Source organism: Neodiprion lecontei, chromosome 1, assembly GCF_021901455.1.
Source record: "Neodiprion lecontei isolate iyNeoLeco1 chromosome 1, iyNeoLeco1.1, whole genome shotgun sequence".
Classification (NCBI taxonomy): Eukaryota; Metazoa; Arthropoda; class Insecta; order Hymenoptera; family Diprionidae; genus Neodiprion; species Neodiprion lecontei.
Genome location: NC_060260.1, coordinates 38,669,129 through 38,689,324, shown reverse-complemented (window position 1 = coordinate 38,689,324; position 20,196 = coordinate 38,669,129). Strand labels below are relative to the sequence as shown.

Genomic DNA, 20,196 nt, shown 5'->3' with positions numbered 1-20,196 from the left:
TCCGTTCACAAAATGACGAAAGAAAAAAAAATTAATTCAAGTTATGCGTGGTCATTGATAAAATTGAGAGCGTAAAAAATTTACCACCGACGTTAAAAAAATCGATCGATCAGTCAGAGTAATTTTGATGTGGCTGTGAGATTTTTTTTACTATCAAAGTAGCGATTGAGGAAACAAGTATACATATACAGAGCATTTAATCAACGATTGGGTTAAAATATCCCAAATAATCGTAATTTTGATATCATCTACTGATCTTGAACAGTACCGTGTGAATAATTAATGACCGCAATTTGCACCACTGCGTTACAATTATATACACGCGTTCGCGTCGCTACGAGGCATTCGTCAAGCGGTCTATTTCCGGAGCGGCAGAAGACTTTGAGGTACATGTTGTGCCGTCTGTGTTGCCGGCACTTTGCGGATAAACATATCGTAAATATTGCAACGTGTGTTTACAAGCTTTTCGAGTGGCGGCGCAGACAGGCGCACCTCGAGAGCTCGAGAGCTCTAATTTAGATAATATATCTCTCACCTCTCACCGAGCTCGCTGCACTCCCGTCGAGATTCTCGACGTGCCAACTGATTCCTCGTCGCTCGAGTAATTCGTCGTCGACGGTTTCGGCCTCGCGTCCTTTTCGACTTTACCAATTGCGCTTCATTATTTATCCGCCTAATTTTTCCGGATCAATTAAGTACATGCCACTTTGAATGACCGTCCATCGTCACCCTTAATTAGCGCGTCAAGTGAGCTGAAATTTATTGAACTCCCGATTGACATTCTCCGCGTCTAATTGCTCTGTTCTCACGATTGATAGATCATCAATTTTACCCACAATTCTTCAACGGAAAGCTCACTTTTAATGCCCGCTATCTTGTCTCGTAATTCAACTGTCGGCGATGTGTTTGTTCTTTTTTTTTTTTCGATTCTTGTAGCGCGTTTTTCCGGTCTTGGTTATTCGGAACAATGCTTGTCAATCCGCTTCTGATTTCCGGTAGAATCGGACCTCGCGTTACATTTTTCGTGTATAATATATGAGATGAAAAAAAAAAAAAAAACAAAAGAGTATAAGATGGGGTGGGTTGGATAACGGTGTATACGATGTATATACTTACAATAGAGATACGGTATCGTCGTCGACGAGTTAATCGATTAATTAAATAAATACTAAACTTAAGAACTTTGAATTACTGGTCTATCTAAGTCGCTACATTTCGAATACTTAAAAATTGATTTAACGTCACTGCAGCAGGCGAGATATTATTGCGGGCGTTACACTCGTCGTCGGGGGTCACGTGACTGCAGCTTGATAAGAGATTATCCGTATGTTGGCGTATTAGATACGCGGTCGTCGCTCTCTTTGGTGTCCAGAACCGGTCAAAACCCTCTAGTTTCGACGGCCGCCGTTTAGCATCGTCACAGAAGTCGCGACTCGCGTCTTGGAGCTCCGCTTTCCTTCACCCTCGACGAGTTTTCGGCCAGCTCTACGTCGTAAGCGAGTGACGTGTTGTTCCCATCTGCTCGCATGAAGCCAACGAAATAATTTTTTTTTTTTTGCTAAAATTGCCCGACTAATTTATTAGTTCATACGAATTTCTACGAGATTTTTTCTCATTTTCATGCAAAGTTTTCGATTTTTGTTCCGCGGTGCGTTAAAGGTTACATATCGGGAGGATTCGTTGATGGTTAGAGATGCGAACGACGACGCTTCGCCGGGATACAGGCAACTGGAGTTACACATTACACGCTGTAAGTACCCCAGGTGTAGCCTTAGTTGCCTATTTATAGGCGACGCGTTGTTCGCATCGATAAGCCTCGGGGAATCCGCCCTTTATCGAAAAGACCTGAGCGAAGTGGGGAACACGAAGAAAGAACGATATCACAGTTATTTGAATAAAATTTTTCGATTAAGCCGTTCACTCAAAATAAACGGAAATATTCCAATTTCCAAACTACGAGAATAATAAGGTACGTTTCTTTTTGGGCGAAATCAGCGAGGTCAAAAAAATGGAGAACAAACAATTTTGTCTAGAATTTTACACCTTCCCTTATATTACATCCGGTATTCCTGTAAAAAAAACAAAAAGGTTAGCTGGAAGTAAATGAATTTTACCGATTTAACCCCTTTCCTGTTTTCCGCAGCAGGAAACTTCGTACTTGTACATTGTACAATTTTTCCAAGCTTTCAATCGAGTTTCGTGTTATGTGCCGTGTACAGGCGATGCAGTGTTACGTGTTCGCGTTACGTGAAAATGACCGCACTGCGTGTCGTGTTAGTTACACGTGCGTTTCGTATCTGCGTCTGTAGGGGGGGGGGGGGGGGGGGCGAAGAGTACGACGGAGGGGTTCGAGGGGAGACGATGGAATGTGCTTTCGTCCGAAGGCTGGCCAAGGGAGGACAGCATCCGGTATAATACCAGACGTCCGAATCCCTGCATCACGGGTGCGATTCGACACGTGCGGAATATCATCGAGCTTGAAAGGCAGCCGTATGAGCGGCGCGCATATGTGCAGCAGGTATGTTATGCACATGCAGCTTCCGTCGATCGAAGTGCCGTAGTAAGGTTGAGTGCAGTTCAACGTCGTACATAACAAGAATTATTCCTGACATCAGGGCTTGCCAAATCTCAATTGTGCAGTAAACAGCGTTATACCGAGATAGCCGCATACAAGAGTCCGGTAAGGTGGTTGGAAGAGGCATGAATGCTGCAGGACTCTCTGCTATTTGGTCGGATTCTAAATTAATGATTTCAAGATAACCCTGAATTTTCCACTTATAACAACGACGAATTTAAATGCTCCAGTTTAATCGAGTTTCGAATTTATAATGTGAAACAACTTTTGAAAGAAGATAGTCAGGGTTGATGATAATACGAGCGAAAATTTCAAACGATTTCTGTAAGGTTCAATTTTTTAATGGTTGGGAAATGACGGTGTATCTTTATATCTAAGTTTGCGTTAAGCTCAACAAAATACGTGATTGTTCCGTATTAAAGTTTAACGTATACTGAAGACAGATCAAGAAGGTTTGAGAACCTCCACGAGGTGTAGGCAAGTAAACAAGTAAACAAGTAAGCCTGCCCAGTACCAACTTTCTGGAACTAAATTTCAGTTAGTTTTCTCTTCTTTCAGAATGTTCCATTCTGTTATTTCATTCATTTCTCTTATTCAAAATGTTTCATTCTACCGTTCTACACTTTTTTTCAACATTTTATTGTCGCGTTTTGGTTTTTTGAACGTCTTAGAGTTCTAAATTTTTTTTACGATACCCATAAGAATCTGTGTATGAAACCCGACCTTCAACTCCTAATTTTTCAAAAACGCAACGGTCAAAGAACTTGAAATGCAAAGACATTTATAGGTGTCGATACTAAGTGTACGGATCCTAAAAATTAAAATGAACTCCTAGTATAATGTATGGGTACGAATCCCAAATTTCCTATGTAAGATGTGCAAAACCAACAAAATTCTTCGAGCTCTTCCTGCGTGAGAAAAGAAATTAACTAAAACGCCAAGGAATTTCCTGAGATCCCTGTGAATGTTCCCTTAAAGCCGGTGTACCGCGACGCCTCTTTAAAGCCACATCACGAGGTTCGTGCAACACGACGAGCCGGGATAAGTTGGGTTCGATGTAACGGAAAGCGTGACCTATTCGAGGTTTGAACTTTCTCCCACTATTCTACGGTTCGAAAAAACGTTGAGGAAACCCAGGTAGAGGCCCATCTGCGACGCCTAATTGAGAACGGAGTAAAAGTGCGCCTTGGGAGAAAGCTAAATTTACTCAAGCTGTCTAAATGCGTTGACCAGCGTGAGCTTGCAGCTTCGGTCAGTTTGACCGCCCCTCGATGATCCAGATTCTGCGGAGCCAGAATCAACCAACACTAACCTAGGCTACGAAACCACGCCGTAACTCGAGGCATTCCGCCGAGTATGAGCGTGCTTTGATCTTTACTCGGACGCTGTGTTCTATCCGCGAACTAGCAAAGCTCAGGGTGTCCGAAACCGACCCCAACAATGGAAAATCGGAGTATAATATCTGCGGGCCTCGTTTTTGGCTTGGGTTATATGTAGGTATTGTTATGTCGGTGCACGCGGTATACAAATATAGATTATGGGTGGATATAACAAAATGAACAGCTGTCCGCATTCCCGGCTGCGGGAATGTGGTATTTGAGAATATGGTATGTTTGTGTCTGCGCGTGTGAGTTTGGACAAAAATGAACGTTGTTTTCATTCAAGATATAACCTGCTGCGGGGCAAATCCATGCGTCGCGGCCCTGCGAAGAGAAATTCTCCCCGGTTTGAAACGCACGATGTATTTTCGATTTTAGGAGTGCCTTCAACTCCGATCCCCCCCCTCCCCTCTTTATACTGTACGAACCAACAGCTCCGATCTTTTTTGGAGTCTCGTTTTGCTGTCGGCTGCGTGATGATACCGCCGCTGCTGCTGCCGCTGCTGCTGCCATGTTGTGTCCGTGGACTTACGTCGTGCCGTGTTTAAGTTATCTCACGAGCGTGCTTCGGCGCCTCGTAAATTTGTCAAACGAATGTGTGTTATGCACGGTGAAAAGCGCGTAACATAAATTTTCACCGCCAACTAGCTATGCGCACACGGTCGCATACACGCGTATTCTCTGTGTATACATGTAATATATTCATAAATGTAGTGAGTTGCGCGCTATAATTACTGCAAACGGTAGAAATTTTCCTCCCTGATTTTCGTAATTAAGAGGAAACGGAAATATGTTATAACCACCTATAACCGTATAACCTCGAGTCAACATCCTCAATCCGATATTTCCTTTTTTTTCGATTATTTATTATGCCAAGAAGCTCTGGGTACGCCACGTTTATGCATACATCGAACGACGAACTTTGGTCCAGTTTTTTGTTACCAGAACGGTGTGTTTCAAAAACCACTAATGAAATATTTTGCAATGTAAACTCGCAGTATTCGTCATCCGACGAACTCTGTATAAATATCGAAAATCGACGGATGATTGCACGGTAAAAATTAAATTGGTTATCGAATCGACAAACCTACGAAACTTTGTCGGAATAATGTTGTACAGAACGGATGAATTTGTTTTACGAACCTACGTGAATCGCAGCGTCGTAAAGGTTACAGGGTCCTGGATGAAGGGTCTCCAGTACGAAACCCGTCAGACAGGCATCCTTAACGATGTGACACCAGCTGGGGTAGGTTATATTATTGGAGGCGCAGTACTGGGGGGTTGCGGCGGCCGAGGACGGGGACGAAGACGGGTTCCGGTTGCGTCTCCGAGGACATCGGTAGCTGCAGGTCACGCATCTTGGCCTGCCAGATCCCATCTCCGTCAAGCACGTCTGACCCTCTCGGCATCGGATGCTCGAACAGTCTGCAGCCTCTGAAATCAAGGAAAGGAACCTCTCCTTACCCATCTGTACATTCTCCAAATTCTTGCGGATTACTTTATTCTAATAACGGTATAATTATGTATTTTATCAAAATAAATAGCAATGAAATTGGAGAAATGATCAATATCCTAGATTTTTTTCAACTATCCTGCAGACAAGTCTACTCCAAACATTTACTTCGCGTCTACAATATTTTGTAGAACAACTCGCTCGGAAAAGACAATTTATAAATTGTCTGTTTATTATAATACCATCGTATCAGAATTTTAGAGTGATTTCATTTATTTTTCAGTGTTTAAAGAGATCTCGTCGGGTTACTGCCCGGAAATATGTGACGTCATCGGCAATTTAACACACGGTAATTCCGCCTGGTTTTATGCAATTCAGGATACATTTTACCGAGAAATATAGCCGGCACGATTGAAATTCACATTATATGACAATAGGGCAACAACCGTACGAACGGCAGAGTTGGTTTTACTTGGACGCTGGTATTTAACTTAGATGATTACGAAATGGGGGGGATATTATTGTTAAAGTCTGCGGGGCTTCGTCGCTGACTATTTTTATTGTATACGGTTGATATATAGTCTCCTAGACGTCGGTCAACTGCGGCGAAAAATCGGAAGCAATCGTTTGGATTTAATGAGGTCGCAGCCGAACACGTGCGGGTCAACGTACGCTCCCCTACTCTATTTTGAAGGTCAACAATTTAGAAAACGACTATCCGGCTAGCCGGCCGACGACCGATTATTAGCGTTGGGTATACGTGTGTTGTTGCATAATTTTTTACTTTTTTTCACAGCTATAGGACGCTGTGCCACGTGTCGAGTCTCGGGTCAAGGCCCCTTGTAAATTCACTCGCGCATTTATATCGTGCTCCGAAAAGTTCATACTCATTCTCATTGCGCGATCTCGTCGCGCGGAATTGGAGTGAAGGAAATTTTTCAATCTAAATCGGGACGACTGAATGCTCAATTGGGGCTGGGTTGAAGTTACGAAATTGAAAAGTTTCGTAAGCGCCTGATTTCGAATTATTTTTTATGCCGAAACTTGAGGTAAAGAAATCAAACTTTTACCAAACAACAAAGTTTCGAATTTTCGGAAACCCGAGGGCTCAAAATTTACGTCACGATAGAGAAAAATTCCGAAAAATAAAGTTTCGATAGAGAAAAATTCCGAAAATGAGAAAAACCGAAAATCAGAGTGACGAGGATTCAGAAAATAAAAATATCGAAATTCCGAAACAAAGAAAAATCATAGTGGTCATCAAATTTCATCTAGTCAGAGATTCACAGAACCAAAATTTTTCAATCATTCGAAATTTCGATGTTTCAGATTTTTAAATTTTCTCATTTACGCAGTTTCTGAACTTTGACTTGTCGAAATTACACTTTTTCGGCATTTTGTCCTTTGGGAATTTTGCACTTTCAGAACTTTGATCGTGAGTTTCTGATCATTCAAAACCTCGATGTCCCGTCAAAGCTTAATTTCTTTACTTTAATTTTCGCCGTCAAAAAATTCGAAATTTCAACCCAGCGCCGTTGAAACTAGTTATTTTTAGTTATTTTCATTTCATTTATAGCTTTCTCGCAATTTCGACACACCAGAGTGTAAAAAATGTACCGCTAATCAGTGTCTCTGAATAACGTTTCATAAAAATTGATCAAAAACCACGACGATGGTAAAAACAGCGATGAAATTAGTAGCTCGTCGATACGTTACGAGTCTCTACATCATCTCTTCCATACCATAACCAAGGCGGATTCCACTCTGCTGATAATTATCTGGCACGTATACACAAAGTGGAATCTGAGACGAAGGAGGAGCAGCGGACGGGATGCTGGGAAGACTCCGAGAGGCATGCACACGATCAGAAGCGGCCTGCCTACGCAAGCGGCATAGAAATCGGCAAGAGGAATCGCCGCGCAGCTTCCTTGTTCGCTGATTGCGAGCCTCCGAGGGAATCGGTTATGTATGTAGCCGCTCTTCGCCTTCCGCGCCCCGCTTCGGCCAACATAAGTAAATATCGCACGTACATCTTCCCTGGCCGCCGCCGCTCATTGTCAGAGTCGCGTACCACCTAGACACCGGACTCACATCTCGGCTTACCGGGGCAAAGAGGCCGCGAGATTAACCCGATTAGGCTACCCGAGATTCTCACCGCGCCACGTGCAGCGGCTTCTTCTTGCCCTCCGTGTTTCTTTCCTGCATTCGGTACCGTGCTTGACGGCAGTGGGTGTCGGCGAAGAAAAGTACACCCTGCTCAAGATTGCCCTGTCTTAAATCGTACGACGTTATGACCGAAATCGACGTGTCACTTGTTGCGTGATTTGTCTTGTAAATTCGAGAATAATGTGTAAAGAATTACGCATGAAATCGCAGAAACGCGAATCGTGCTTTTGGAATTTATTGCGTGATTTTTTGTATATTTATTTCGAATTTATAAAATAAACCATGTAATAAGTTACTCGTTGAATTTCGTCGTAACATCTTATTATTATATCGTAATTCAGTTGCGAATTTTACCACCAGAATCACTGAGGAAAGAGTTCATTTACCGTTAATAAGCGTATGTTCAGATATGAGGATATGAATGTTTTGTTAATGTTATCCAATTTAAGTTGAGCCAAATAATGATGAAACATTTATTTCGCCATGTCAAAATATAAATTTGTTAACAGTAAATCAACTCTTTTTAAAGTAGTTTAAACTAGAAATTTCGCCGATTGTACGCGAATAACCAAACGACGAAATTTCTATTTTACGAGTTTTATAAATGCAATTCACTAAGATATGATTATCTCGAAAATTAAGCTTATACTCATAGAAAAATTACTTGATGTTCTTATGGATTGAAAAATTGTTATCTGATTCAGGCCACATAATTTATTTGAATTAACAAAACATTTCTTTCGCAATATTCGATCCACCATATTCGGTAAATGCAAACCTGTTTATTCAGCTGTCGTTGAAAATATCAAAATTGCAGACACGGTGGAATCATATAATACAATTCGTGAAATTGTGCATACACGAAATAAAGGACTGCAATTTCCCCATTAACTGCAACAAAGTACAAGCTCCGCGAGAATTTTCCCCTTCAATTAATACACTCGGCATGGCAGCACCTGCAAGTGCTAATTCCTTGGTTTGACTTTGCTTTCCACGAGTTCGCGAATCGTATAATAAGCAAATTACTTAACGCTTTTAACCCAGATGGTTTCGCGAATACGTGTCTTTCGAAACGAGTGTGTGTGTATTCGAGCAGTCATGCTGCAGCCGAGGAAAAAAAGCTCGAGCCGCAGGAGGATGAAAGATAAGAAGCTGGCGCGTGAAGATGGATATTTGCGCACTTGTCTTTGCGAAGCTTTCAGCAATTGTCTCGGTATTTTTAACCGCACTTTGGGCCCTCTACAGTTTTATGGCCGGTACAGTCCTCCTCAACTCTTTACGGCGGCGCTCGATCCTCGAGGAGTTGAGACGACCCGGAGACCCGGTGATGCAGGCCTCCACCCTTATTGATGTTTGCTTGAGATTCAGCGCGGGTAGAAACTTTTCGCACCTCTTTCTCGAGTGTTGACCCTGCGACACCTAGCACGCGAATCACCCTGACCGGTGACCACCATGTTTGCTTATTTGCTCAGCGACCGCTGTTCCGAGGCATTGTGTGCATACCCTCCTCTTCGCGGTCACTTCGAGGTGCTAAGTGCTCCACGTCTCCTCCTCATCCGCTCTCACTGCACTCGCTTATCTTCTTTTCCACGCTTACGTGCAAGTACTGTCAGAGGTTACCGCACGACGTCAAAATGTCACCGTAGCATCGCGACCCATCCGTTAGGGTGGTTATTTTTGAACCTTGTTTCGATTTTCTGAAGGTAGTGCTCGAAAAATTTGTGACAATTACTGGAAAAACACCTGGAGGAGGTAGGAAAATATTTTTTATATATTTTTCACTGTTTTTTTTTTTTTGCCGTACTTGACAAATTTTTCGAGTGGCACTCCTAAAGAAACAAAAGTGAAAAAATGAACTACTTTAATAGCCATTCTTTGCTCCCTTTGATGTATTTCGGGCTCTTCCCGCGTTTTAAACACTCGCACATCGAGTACCAGCGATTTATTCACTATCTCCGTAGTTTGCTCATCGCCTCGGTGACTGCTCTGCAGTATTTGCTCGCATCATTTAAAACTGCCCGTGACTGACTGTGTCGACCACAAACGTTCAGATTTTCACACGTCATAATCCATTTTACAGTCCGCCATGATGTTGGGTCCAAAGACCAGACGACGGTGACTCGACTTGCTGATTCGAAATTGCATTGCACCGAAGACTCCAGCCTCTTGATACCTCATGATACCTCATGATTCCTCATTCCATAATCGCGTTCTTCTCGAGGCATACCTGTAATTCGAGCCACTCATTGCCGGTCGAGAAAATGCCTCGAAATGATGATCGCAGCTCGCGCCGTGCTGTCCGGTCATAACCGGATTATTAAGTTTTCGTTTCGGTCATAGCGTTTCGTCGATTGTCTTGAGCTCGGGTGTGGCGTAGAAGTGAACTGGTTTCATGGGGGTTGCGCGGCGTCTGGAAGAAGAACGTTTCGTACTCCTCGACCATGTTCTCTTCCCGTATCCAGCTTTGCCATAATTCAACACGACCAAGGTATAAGAACTTTTACCCACAGCCAAAGAAAAGCTCTCGGACTTTTCTCCGATCGAAGACGAAATTTCCGTGAAGACAAACCGTGACGTTCCGCCAAGTCTCGGATGGAGGTTTGGGCCTCTCAGGGAGTGTTTACATTCGGTGTATAATGCACGTCGGTAGGTACGTCATCCGCAAAGGTGATTCTGGGCGAGGGGGAAGCAAGCGCGGGGATCTCCGTCGAAGGCATTAAACTCTGGGGCAGAGTTTGCGACTGGGCATGGGAGGAGGTAGGGGGGAGGGGGCAGGGGGTGGGGGGGGGGGGCGGCGGTGAGGCCCATGCACGGTGAGTACTGCAAAAAGAATGACGCAACGGAGCCGCTGCACCGCAGCACAGCGCCAAGTTCTGGGGCCCAGGCATCGCGGACTCGGCTGCCTGGAGACTCGGCGAGGCCCTTCGCAGCTCACTCCGACGGTCTCTTCGTCCTGCACCGGCTGAATGTGCGCCTGTGTGCTTGCGAGGAGTCACGAGTGGGGCCCAGGGCCCAGGGCGCGTAACGCTCAACCTTGTTTACATCCAGCCATCCGGGAGATGGGAGTTGATGACCCCGTCGGTAGGCACGGGCGCCTATCTACCCACCGAGACACCGGGCACCGATCCCCTTTCGCTCTACGGCAAGGCAGCAGCTTCTTCTTGTATATATATATATACATGGGTATATACATACATGTATACATATATACTTACTCCAGATACCAACAACGATACCCGTTCAGACGTAGTAAGCGTTCCGTATATCGGTCCTCAAGTTTGCATTCCCAGATCGCCGGGTCACGTTCTTTGTTTACATAGTAGGTATGCGTATCATCATCGCGCTGTCGAGATTGTTTTCATTTTGCTGCTTCTGCGTTGTCTAATCCTGCACTTCCCGATTATTATTAATCTCCCTCCCCCTTCATAGCGAACGAAGAGCATTATTTTAAAGCCCTTCAGTGCTGCGGACTCGGACCGATTATTGTGCCAGAAGATTCTTCTCACTCGAAAAAATCCTGGTATACATTTTATTTGTTTTTCTTAAGTGTTTTCTTCTCCGTGTTCTAAATCAACACTTGTTGATTGCCTTCGTCGTTGAATCAGGGAATTTTTGGTCCTTGTTCGGGGAAAACGTGTGTAAAAACTCTGTATTATCGCATTGACCCGCCAAATGCACGGGCATCAAGTCACGTGATTTCATTCGAAGATTCAAGAAATTCCCGCCGAGTCGTTTTTTGTCCGCTTGTCAGGATGATCAACCTAATTACGGCGAGACGCGAGCTAGAAAATTGGCAGAAATCCCGAGGTTATTTTGCGTTGACAGTTTGAAACATCCGATCGTGACGAGTCCGCATTTGAATCAACATAATCTTGAAAGCTCGCACGTATAACTGACAGTTTTCGCAGTGGTCGAACCAGACAGAGTTGGCGAGCCTGTCTGTATAATACATTGGAAAAACTTGGCGCATGCGCGGTCCGATGCTCAGTATTCCAAGACTCTCGTATGAAACAATTTATCGAAGAAGCTGTACTCATTGAATACTCGGAAATCGAAAGTTTATCGAATATCTTGCGGTAGTTTTGAATATTTATCACATATCAGCCTCGCTGCTCCGCTCCACGTATTCGCAAAATGGCTTGGCCGTTTGTTTATTTATCGACACATTGGTTTGTTTATTTATTTATTTATTAATTATTATTTTTTTTTTTAAATCCATCGACCGTCAAGGCTACGAGCACATCGCGTGCGGGTCGGTTTACCGCGTGGAGGAAGAGGAGAGGATGGAGGGAGCTGTGCCCTGCATAAGAAATCGACGCGGCGGCGTCGCCGGTTTATTTTCGGAGTGATTGGTTGCGGTGGCGTCCCGTCGTAAGGACTGACGGCGCTGCAGTTACCGGTCGCTGGCACCGGGGGAGATAGAGAGGGATAAAGAGAGAAGGAGAGAGAGAGAGTTTTTGGGCAAGTTGGGGCCCTGCCTGCTTCGGTCGCGTGGGCGACGCGACGCTCGGTCAACGAACCCGGGAGCAAGGACGTCGCAAGGTCACCAGAACCGGACGCCCCGAGCGCGACGCGACGTCCTGTCCCAACCCCGAACACGCGACCACCCCCGTCTGATCGGCGCTGGCACCAAGCGACGTCTTGCGTCATGGCGAATTAGGGGTGAGGGGGGAAATTTGAAGAGTCGAAAATCACGAGTAGGGTGATAGTTAACGGAGGAAGAAGAAATATTTTACGTGGTTTTTGGAAATAATTTCCGTTTCAACGATTTCTAGAATTACGTTCAGGGCGGGAATCGTGTTTTTAATTTCTAAAGTTTTCGACACTTTTACAGAGTAGAATCGAATTAATTTTAACCGTTCATAGGATCTGAGAAATTCGCTCAAGTCGAAAGCTGCGATTAGTTAAACAGTCGAGCTTTTTTTTCTCTTCATAAAACAACGACGTAGTTACGAATGTCGCGTCGGTTGGAATTAACCGAAGCTTCCACTTGTTTCAGTTGAATGTACAATAACTTATACGTATAGTATAAATATACAGAACTCGCATTGTTTCCAATTGGGTTGGATAACCTCTCGAGATCGAAATCTAGGAATGTCTAGAAAAGCAGCGTACGAGAAAGGTATACAAGAAAGAAAAAAGAGAAGTCGAAGCGGGGAAAAAAATCATTGGAATCGATTGTAAGACGATTGGTAGCAAATGAGGTTCGTTCGTTATAGTTGTGTAGGAAATGATCGAGCTCGTGCAACAGAAAGTGAAGAAAGAGCAAGAAAGAGGGAGGTAAGGGAGCTTTTTTACTCGTGGCTTCTTACCCTTCGGATTGCGGAGCGCGTGTTCGCGATACATGCGTTATACGTACCTACACATATGTACAGAGGACACGTATGCAGGGTATGTGTATATACGGTAATCGAATAGGCGGAATTATTATTCGAGGAAAGATTCTCTCTTTATGAATGCCATACCTTTCGGACTTTACAGCACCTGCCAAGATTCGGGGGATTGCAAACAGGCAACAATAAGGCTAATTCCGATGCAAAACGGCGCTGGTATATGTATATTGCCGTGGTGCGTTAGCGAGATGCGTACGTATTTTTTTACATCTCTCTCTCTCTCTCTCTCTCTCTCTCTCTCTCTCTCTCTCTTTCCCTCCTATCGCCGATTTTTTTCCTCATCCTCTGCCTTCTTTGCATCGTTTCTTTCTTCATTCCCCTTATACGGTCGATCCTTACGATGCCCAACGCCGCGATGTCGAGACGCTGCCAGATATTGGTCAGGCAAAAACGACATCGGTAACCTGCAGTTACGGCACCTCCTCTCTCTCTCTCTCTCTCTCTCAAAGGCCTCCTCTCACTTGGAATTCAAGCATCGTCAGCTGTTTTATGGCAATGTTAAATTCTATTTTTACGACCTCGCTATTCCTGGCCCTAAATAACCTATATTTAGACCGCGACGCAAGCAACGGCGTTCTTGCATACCATCGATACCGTCGCAGTGCACTTTACATTTTTCCGGAACAACTCGACGAGTATTCCATTTTGACGAACGTCAAGCCTTCGAATTTTAGGCCAGGTTTAGCACCGGTTGATTTGCAATTGGAAAAATGTTAGAAACCCGAATTTACCTCGAATCCAAAATTTTGTTTCGTTGGTGGAACAAAACATTCCCAGGCGTACGATTCTTGTTTATAAATTATTTTTTTTTTGGCAGTTCTGTATCCAATCGGTACACTTGAAATTCTGTATAGACAAGACCATGGTAAAAACGTTCGTAACGCGTCATGACAGGAGTCGAAGTTTTTCCACGTCCATTTTTTCTCTGAGAGACGAAACGCGTTCTTCGAGCTTTGTACTTGTATACAATCACTTCTGTCACACTACCGTACCTAGGGATAATTTTTTGTCCGCATTCACTATCATCGAAGCAATTAACATTGCTGAAGATTTTCCGAACGGTTCTTTCTCCTTGACTAACTTTTCAATGGGACTGTGGGTCACATTCGACCACAACGATTTTAACTCATTCCTCTTTCCTTATTACCATTATATCACCATTGTTACCATAACCATCGTCGTCGTCGTTGTCCTCACCGTAATTTTTATAACTTCTTTATTTTCCGTTCAGCGAAACGGCACGCCAGAAGTGTCTGGTATGTTATGCGTAATGACACCGTTCCACGTCTCTCTGCGGATCTTCTGGATCCTTATAGCTGCCGGGAGCGGCGGGAAAAAAGAGGCCCAAACAGGGCCCACCCAGCTATATAAATTGCATATAATCCGGACTGCGGTCGCAACTGAATGCATGGATATTAATTCCAGCCGCTACCGTAAAGATGGCCCCCAAGACCCGATCTCTGAACATCCTGTGCATTGCGTATGCGCGAAATTATGCACAATATTATTTATCACTTTGTTCGACCTCGATTCATCTTCTCCGTACTACCGCACCACGTTCTTTTTCGATCTTCTACAACTTTGTCATCTTGTATCGAACGGAGTCTAGACTTACAAGTATCATGCTAGTGGAATTTTACAGGTACAGGTTTAAAATTTTTTGAACATGACGCTCGTACTTTGAACAATTTGAATTCATTTACGCGTCACTGGTACTGTGGATTCCACAGGTCTTTAAACATCTCGTTGAGGATGTGAAAAAAAAGTTTCATCAAATTTGGCGGGAAAATTGCCTAGACAAGTTTCCTTGACGAAAAAAGAAACTAAAGAAAATTCTGTCGGGCATGAAAGATGAAAATGGCGGCAATTTCGAACGTTGGATGTTCAGGTCTTGACTCTAGAATGAATGAACGAATGATCGACTCACGTTTGCATCGTCCTTTATAAGCGATGGGAATGGCTCGTCCAGCTCTGCAGGCCGCGAGTCGGAGATGGCAGGCGCTCTTGTAGGTGTTTCCGTCGGCTCCGCATACCGGCCGATTCCCTGCGGCCTGAAGGGCCTCGTGAATCCCGGGAAGTCCGTGACGGCCCTGAACCGAGGGGGCTGGACACCTCCGGGCGCACTTCACGCAGTGCGGACTCAGGTTTTGGTCGAGGAGGCAGCTTCGACCCGGACCGCAACGCACCCCCGTGCACGAACCTGCCCGACACTTGACGCGTTACTTCCCTTGGTGGAGGTCGTTAATAACTTTCGCAAAACGCGCTCCCCCCTCTCAAATCAACCATCAAGACTGTTATCCCCCTAGAAAAAGCTGCCTGCTTCGTGGCAGCGACGACTTTTGTGCTAAAAGTTATCGTTATTGAATTACCAACTAACTATACATTCACCGCAACGGTTATATAACTGAACATGAGGTGTTCGTTTTAGTGAAAAATGACCTGCCGAGTCGTGTTTTTTTTCTTTTTTCTTTTTTAGTGAACGTAAATGAAACCGTTGTCTTGAAAATTGAAATCTGATCATCATCGTCTGTTGATGATACTCAATTTGCGGCACAGCTTTTCCATAACCCTTTATTCCAGTGACTCCATTGAGTATATAATTTAAATAATGTCTCCTCGGTTAAAGATTTAAAATCACATCTAGATCAGAGTTTAGTTATGAAAAAATGTATCCATTTTACGTCGTGGGAAACGAAGCGGAGTATATAATAATCGGTTGTGTCTTATCTGTGTCAAATACTCACTTTGACAGTGGCCATTGTAAGCGACGGCCAGGTCGTGGCTGTCCTTCCTGCAGGCTCGTTTCTTAAGCCTGCAAAGACTCCGGTAGCTCCGTCCGTCCGTTCCGCAAACCGGACCTCCACCACCTCTTGGCGCCTTGCAATCAGAATTGCAAACGCACCTCGGCCGCCCCCGACGAACGATGCACTTCTTTCCCTCCTCGCAGCGAACCTCCGTGCAAGTTTCTGCGTCAGGATAAATAGTTGAGGCGGGAACGAGGCGAACGAGGAATATCAGATGACGGTGAATGGTGACCATTCATCGGGATTAGCGATTCACAAGGAGAGTATCAGACCTCGAGATCACGGAATATTCCACTTAAACGTCTAGGGATGTTTTTTACCCCAAGTTTCATCCATATCCGATACTTTCCTTGTCGTTTACTCGTTGTCAGGGTCGAAACTCACCTCGGCAAGGCCGGCAGGGCACGCCGCCCCCTAAAACCCTCCAGAAGAAGAGGGTACCGCTGTCCAAGTCTTCATCGGAGTAGGCAGTCGCTGCTGCGGTGTTCGAGGCGCAGCAATCCTTCCGGGATATTCCTTGTGCCAGTAATTCCGTGCATCTGCCGTTCCGGATAGAAGACCAACAGATACCGCCTGAAATAAGAAACGGTGTTTTGTTTTTTTTTTTAGCAAGCATTCGTGAGTCCACGGTGATACGATTTTAAGATTTATCCGTCTGGTCCGTGCCGAGGACGATTAGTGTTTTTAACCTCATTCGTTGATGCAACGATTAGAGACCGTAGTTCGGAGAAGAAATTTGGTAGACGCTGATGTCGAGATATGTGAACAGTTATAAAATTATCCCGTGCACGGGAATAACGGCAGTCCAATGTTGAGAGTACCGTATGAAAAAGAAGAAGAAAAAACGGAAAATAGAAAAAAGAGTCAACCACTGAAGAAAAAAGAAAAAAAAAATGTATATATTCCGTTAACCGTTACGTTATAATAGCGAGCAGTAATTTTATTTATATGTATACCTGTATACGAACTATTCAGCAATACCAGCCATGCTAATGACCAACAAAATGCTTTCGAGTACGGCCCAGACCTTAATTTCACATCTACGTTTACTACAGTAGAACCTCACCGGTTACTCGACTCGCACTTTCAAGTGCGCCTGCGCAAAGTTTTTCCTTTGTTTAGACAGGCTGGCCAACTCTGATTGGGATCCAGCGCGAACTGTCAATACGAGTAAGCGTTTCGAGGTTATGTCAGCTTGAACATAGAACCGTCAGATTTTGGTTATCCAAAGTTACCAAGAAAACACAGCTTCGAGACGCCTCCGAATTTCGATAGCTCAGCTAAGTGTACCAGTTATTGACCCTTTTAATTTCCAAGATTACAAATTGACTGTGCAAATTGTGAATTTCTCGATGACTAAAACCAATTGAAAGAGGATTAGATACTAGAAAGTTATTTTTTGGTAATTTTAGAACTAAGGATCAAACGGACACGACGAAAAAAGATCAATAGTTGGAACTGGGTGGATATCTGGTACACTTACCTTACCATTTGGACGAAAATGTGTCGGTCAAACAGACACGCAAACAAATCAGAACCCGGTGCGAATCAGTCGAAATTACGAATGAAATCACACGATTTGGCGCATGCGCAATCGGTGTGCAGCAGCTATCAAAGTCCGTGAAATATGCAAAGTTCTACTGTAGCCAGTGTACTCGTGATTTTTCTTCCTTCGTCATTCTTGTCGTGATTCTTACGCGATCGCCATAGCTCCAGTGGGATTTTGCTTTCCCATACAGCAGAGTCTCCGCAGGCGAACGGAGTCGACATCCAGTTACTTGTTGTTAGCGCAATCCGCGAGCTGTTCGGTATTCGTTAATTTTTCATTGTTAAAGTCGAGCCGTCAATATTCGTACGCGTATTCCGGCAATGTGGTGGGAATTGTTGCAGCGCACCGACGATCAGAGGCAACTGAAGCATGATCTAGGCGCATTAAAATCGCCCAAGATCGCCGACGGGTATGCGGCGTTCTGCCGCTGTTGCGCTGATCGGAATGTGGAGCTTAGCTGACTCGCGTAGACCGGCTAGAAAATCGCGCTATATAATTAACCGTCGAGTAACGACAGCGAGAGAGAGAGAGAGAGAGAGAGAGAGAGAGAGAGAGAGAGAGAGAGAGAGAGAGAAGTGAACGATTAGCGCTGCGCTCTGCGGAAAAGTAGCACGAGGCTACCTATCCTCACACAGCAGGCACCATTATGCACTTCAACGTCTCGTTTCTACACGATATTCTAGCCGAGCCTAGACACCGTGTACCCTGAGTCTGATGGATGCAGATTGCAGATGCAGGATGCAGGAGAACGGCGCAGGACGTGGAACACGCCATCAGCCTTCGCTCGCTTCCCAGCTCGTTATGCAGAAATGCGAGCTGGGGTACACAGTGAAATATCTGGTCGCTATGTGTCGGCAGAAAATTGACCTTTAATGTTGGCAAAAACCTGGAGAATTTTCATCTTGAATTCCAGGCGCACTCGCATTCATCATCGGACTAAAATCAATCCCGGAATTCTTGAAATTTGGATTGGTGTAAGAAATTTGAATTGCCGATTGATACAAGAACCGGAATATCGAATTTTCATTGACACGAAAATCTTATTCGCAGAATTCAAAAATGTCGAAAGTTCAAGTACAGAAACTTGAAAACATGGTAGGTAACTCGAAATACAGAAAGAGAAAGTATAGAAAGGTCAAGATATGGAACAGCAAAATGGAGAATCTGTATTCGATTACATATTATTGAGTGGAATTCTGACGATTCTACAGTTTGGCATTCCGTGTTCCGACCTTTCTAATCTTTTACTTTTCCACACTTCGAGTTTCAAAATATTTAAATGATATATATTAAGTATTCGCTTTTATCAAAATTCAATATTGCAGCTCTTCGATTTTTCTATCTTTCTACATTTTTACCCCCACTCTGAAATCCCGACATGTAATCACTAAAAGTAGCTAAAAAAAACCGTGGATCCGATGAGACCGTATCCGAAGTAGTTCGACATGCCTCGCGTTATTTCAAAATCGGTAAATCACTTGTGAGAGATGTTTGTATAATTAAGCCTGGCCGTTGCCCAAGCGCGGATACAAAGCGTCCGATTCCTTGATTTCGATACGTTTTCACACGATCCTTTCTACGACTGGATTGTTGAAAATCGGGGCCACCATTTTTTGCCACACTTCATTTGTCTGGTTATGCTGACGGGGCCCCGCAGCAACGGACTGGCATCGAACAAGATACTTGGGATTCCGGGATATGTGCGACTGAGGAGAATTTCTCTGCATGTACGGTTTCACGGAAACCGTGGAATACGCGTCGGCGGACGAGTCGTGTGCGAATGTGTCCGTGTGCAAGGTGGAGTGCAATGTGGCACATAGAGGAGTGACGACCGTCTCGAAGAAGGACACGAACTTCGGCGTCAACGTCAACGTCAACGTCAACGTGTCAACGTCACTCCTCGCTGGCTTCGGGCACCGCGACTGCCGCATCGCATCGCATCGCATCGCATCGCAGACCGATGGTCGCGTCGTTTTGTTCATACCAAACACACTCTGGAGCCCCTGGGTCGTTTCGTTTTTAGCTTCTGTCGGCACCGATTGTATTATGCACACCCACACATGCATATGTGTGTGTGTGTATATGTATATATATATAATTTGTCTCCTGGCTCGCGGTTAATAGAACATACGGTTCTGAAATAAAGCGGTAGGCACAGAGTAAAAGTCGGTAGACTTTCTCGCCAGTCACAGATCTTCTTTCTTTCACGCGATGAATCGTATTACATAACCTATCTTTTTCAATTTTTCACTACTTCAGTCGATACCTTCTTCCACCCTGGCCAATACCTGTTTAATTACTGTTATCAAACAGGCGAATCATCCGTTGGAAAAAGAATAGTCGATTTTGTTCCTTCGTGACGATGACATTTAATACGGAAGTGAGTAACTGAGCCGCCATATCGAATTTTCATACAGAAATATAGGGGGACACTGAAAAGTTTTTAAAGTAAAATTAAAATCGCTACGGCTTATATCACGTGCCAAGAGATCCCAGCCAGTCTCACTCTCTGTAGAATCTTCTTTGATGTCATTCGATGATAATCAATGTACAGAGACGGTAAAAACTTTGGTCGGAACATGAGCCGTCGTTTGTGTAACGATGTGGGCTTTTATAATGAAGAAAAATTTTCCGCAATCGAATTTCGTAGGGTTTTGAAAAAAAGAAACAATCAACCGTTTCGAAATTGACTATTTCTAGGAAATGATTCAGCTTGAATGAAGACGGTTTTTACAAAATTAAAACCTGTGCCTTTCGTAGAGTTGAAGGTTGAAAAGAGAGGGGACGGAATGGAACGACGAGGAAGAGGAAAGATTCGAAGGATGCGAGGGGGGTCGATTTAAAGCGTAACCTTACCGCAACGAAGGACCGGCCGGC

General features: G+C 44.3%; 1 protein-coding gene across 4 annotated transcripts in view; it reads right to left on the bottom strand.

Moving 5' to 3' along the window:
• Positions 1–854: 854 nt before the first annotated feature.
• Positions 855–20,196, bottom strand: part of LOC107223191 (follistatin-A) — a 34,645-nt gene continuing 15,303 nt past the window's right edge. For 2 of the 4 annotated variants that reach the window (XM_015662803.2, XM_046729821.1), the window contains 5 exons: positions 16,155–16,343; positions 15,711–15,932; positions 14,894–15,166; positions 5,098–5,388; positions 855–1,518 (listed from right to left, as the gene is read on the bottom strand). In XM_015662803.2, coding sequence (XP_015518289.1) covers positions 1,418–1,518; positions 5,098–5,388; positions 14,894–15,166; positions 15,711–15,932; positions 16,155–16,343 — 1,076 coding nt within the window. In that variant the 3' untranslated portion in view covers positions 855–1,417. Of the gene's footprint in view, positions 1,519–1,545; positions 2,070–5,097; positions 5,389–14,893; positions 15,167–15,710; positions 15,933–16,154; positions 16,344–20,196 lie in introns of those variants that run through there. The other 2 variants (XM_046729822.1, XM_046729823.1) reach the window with 2 other exon arrangements.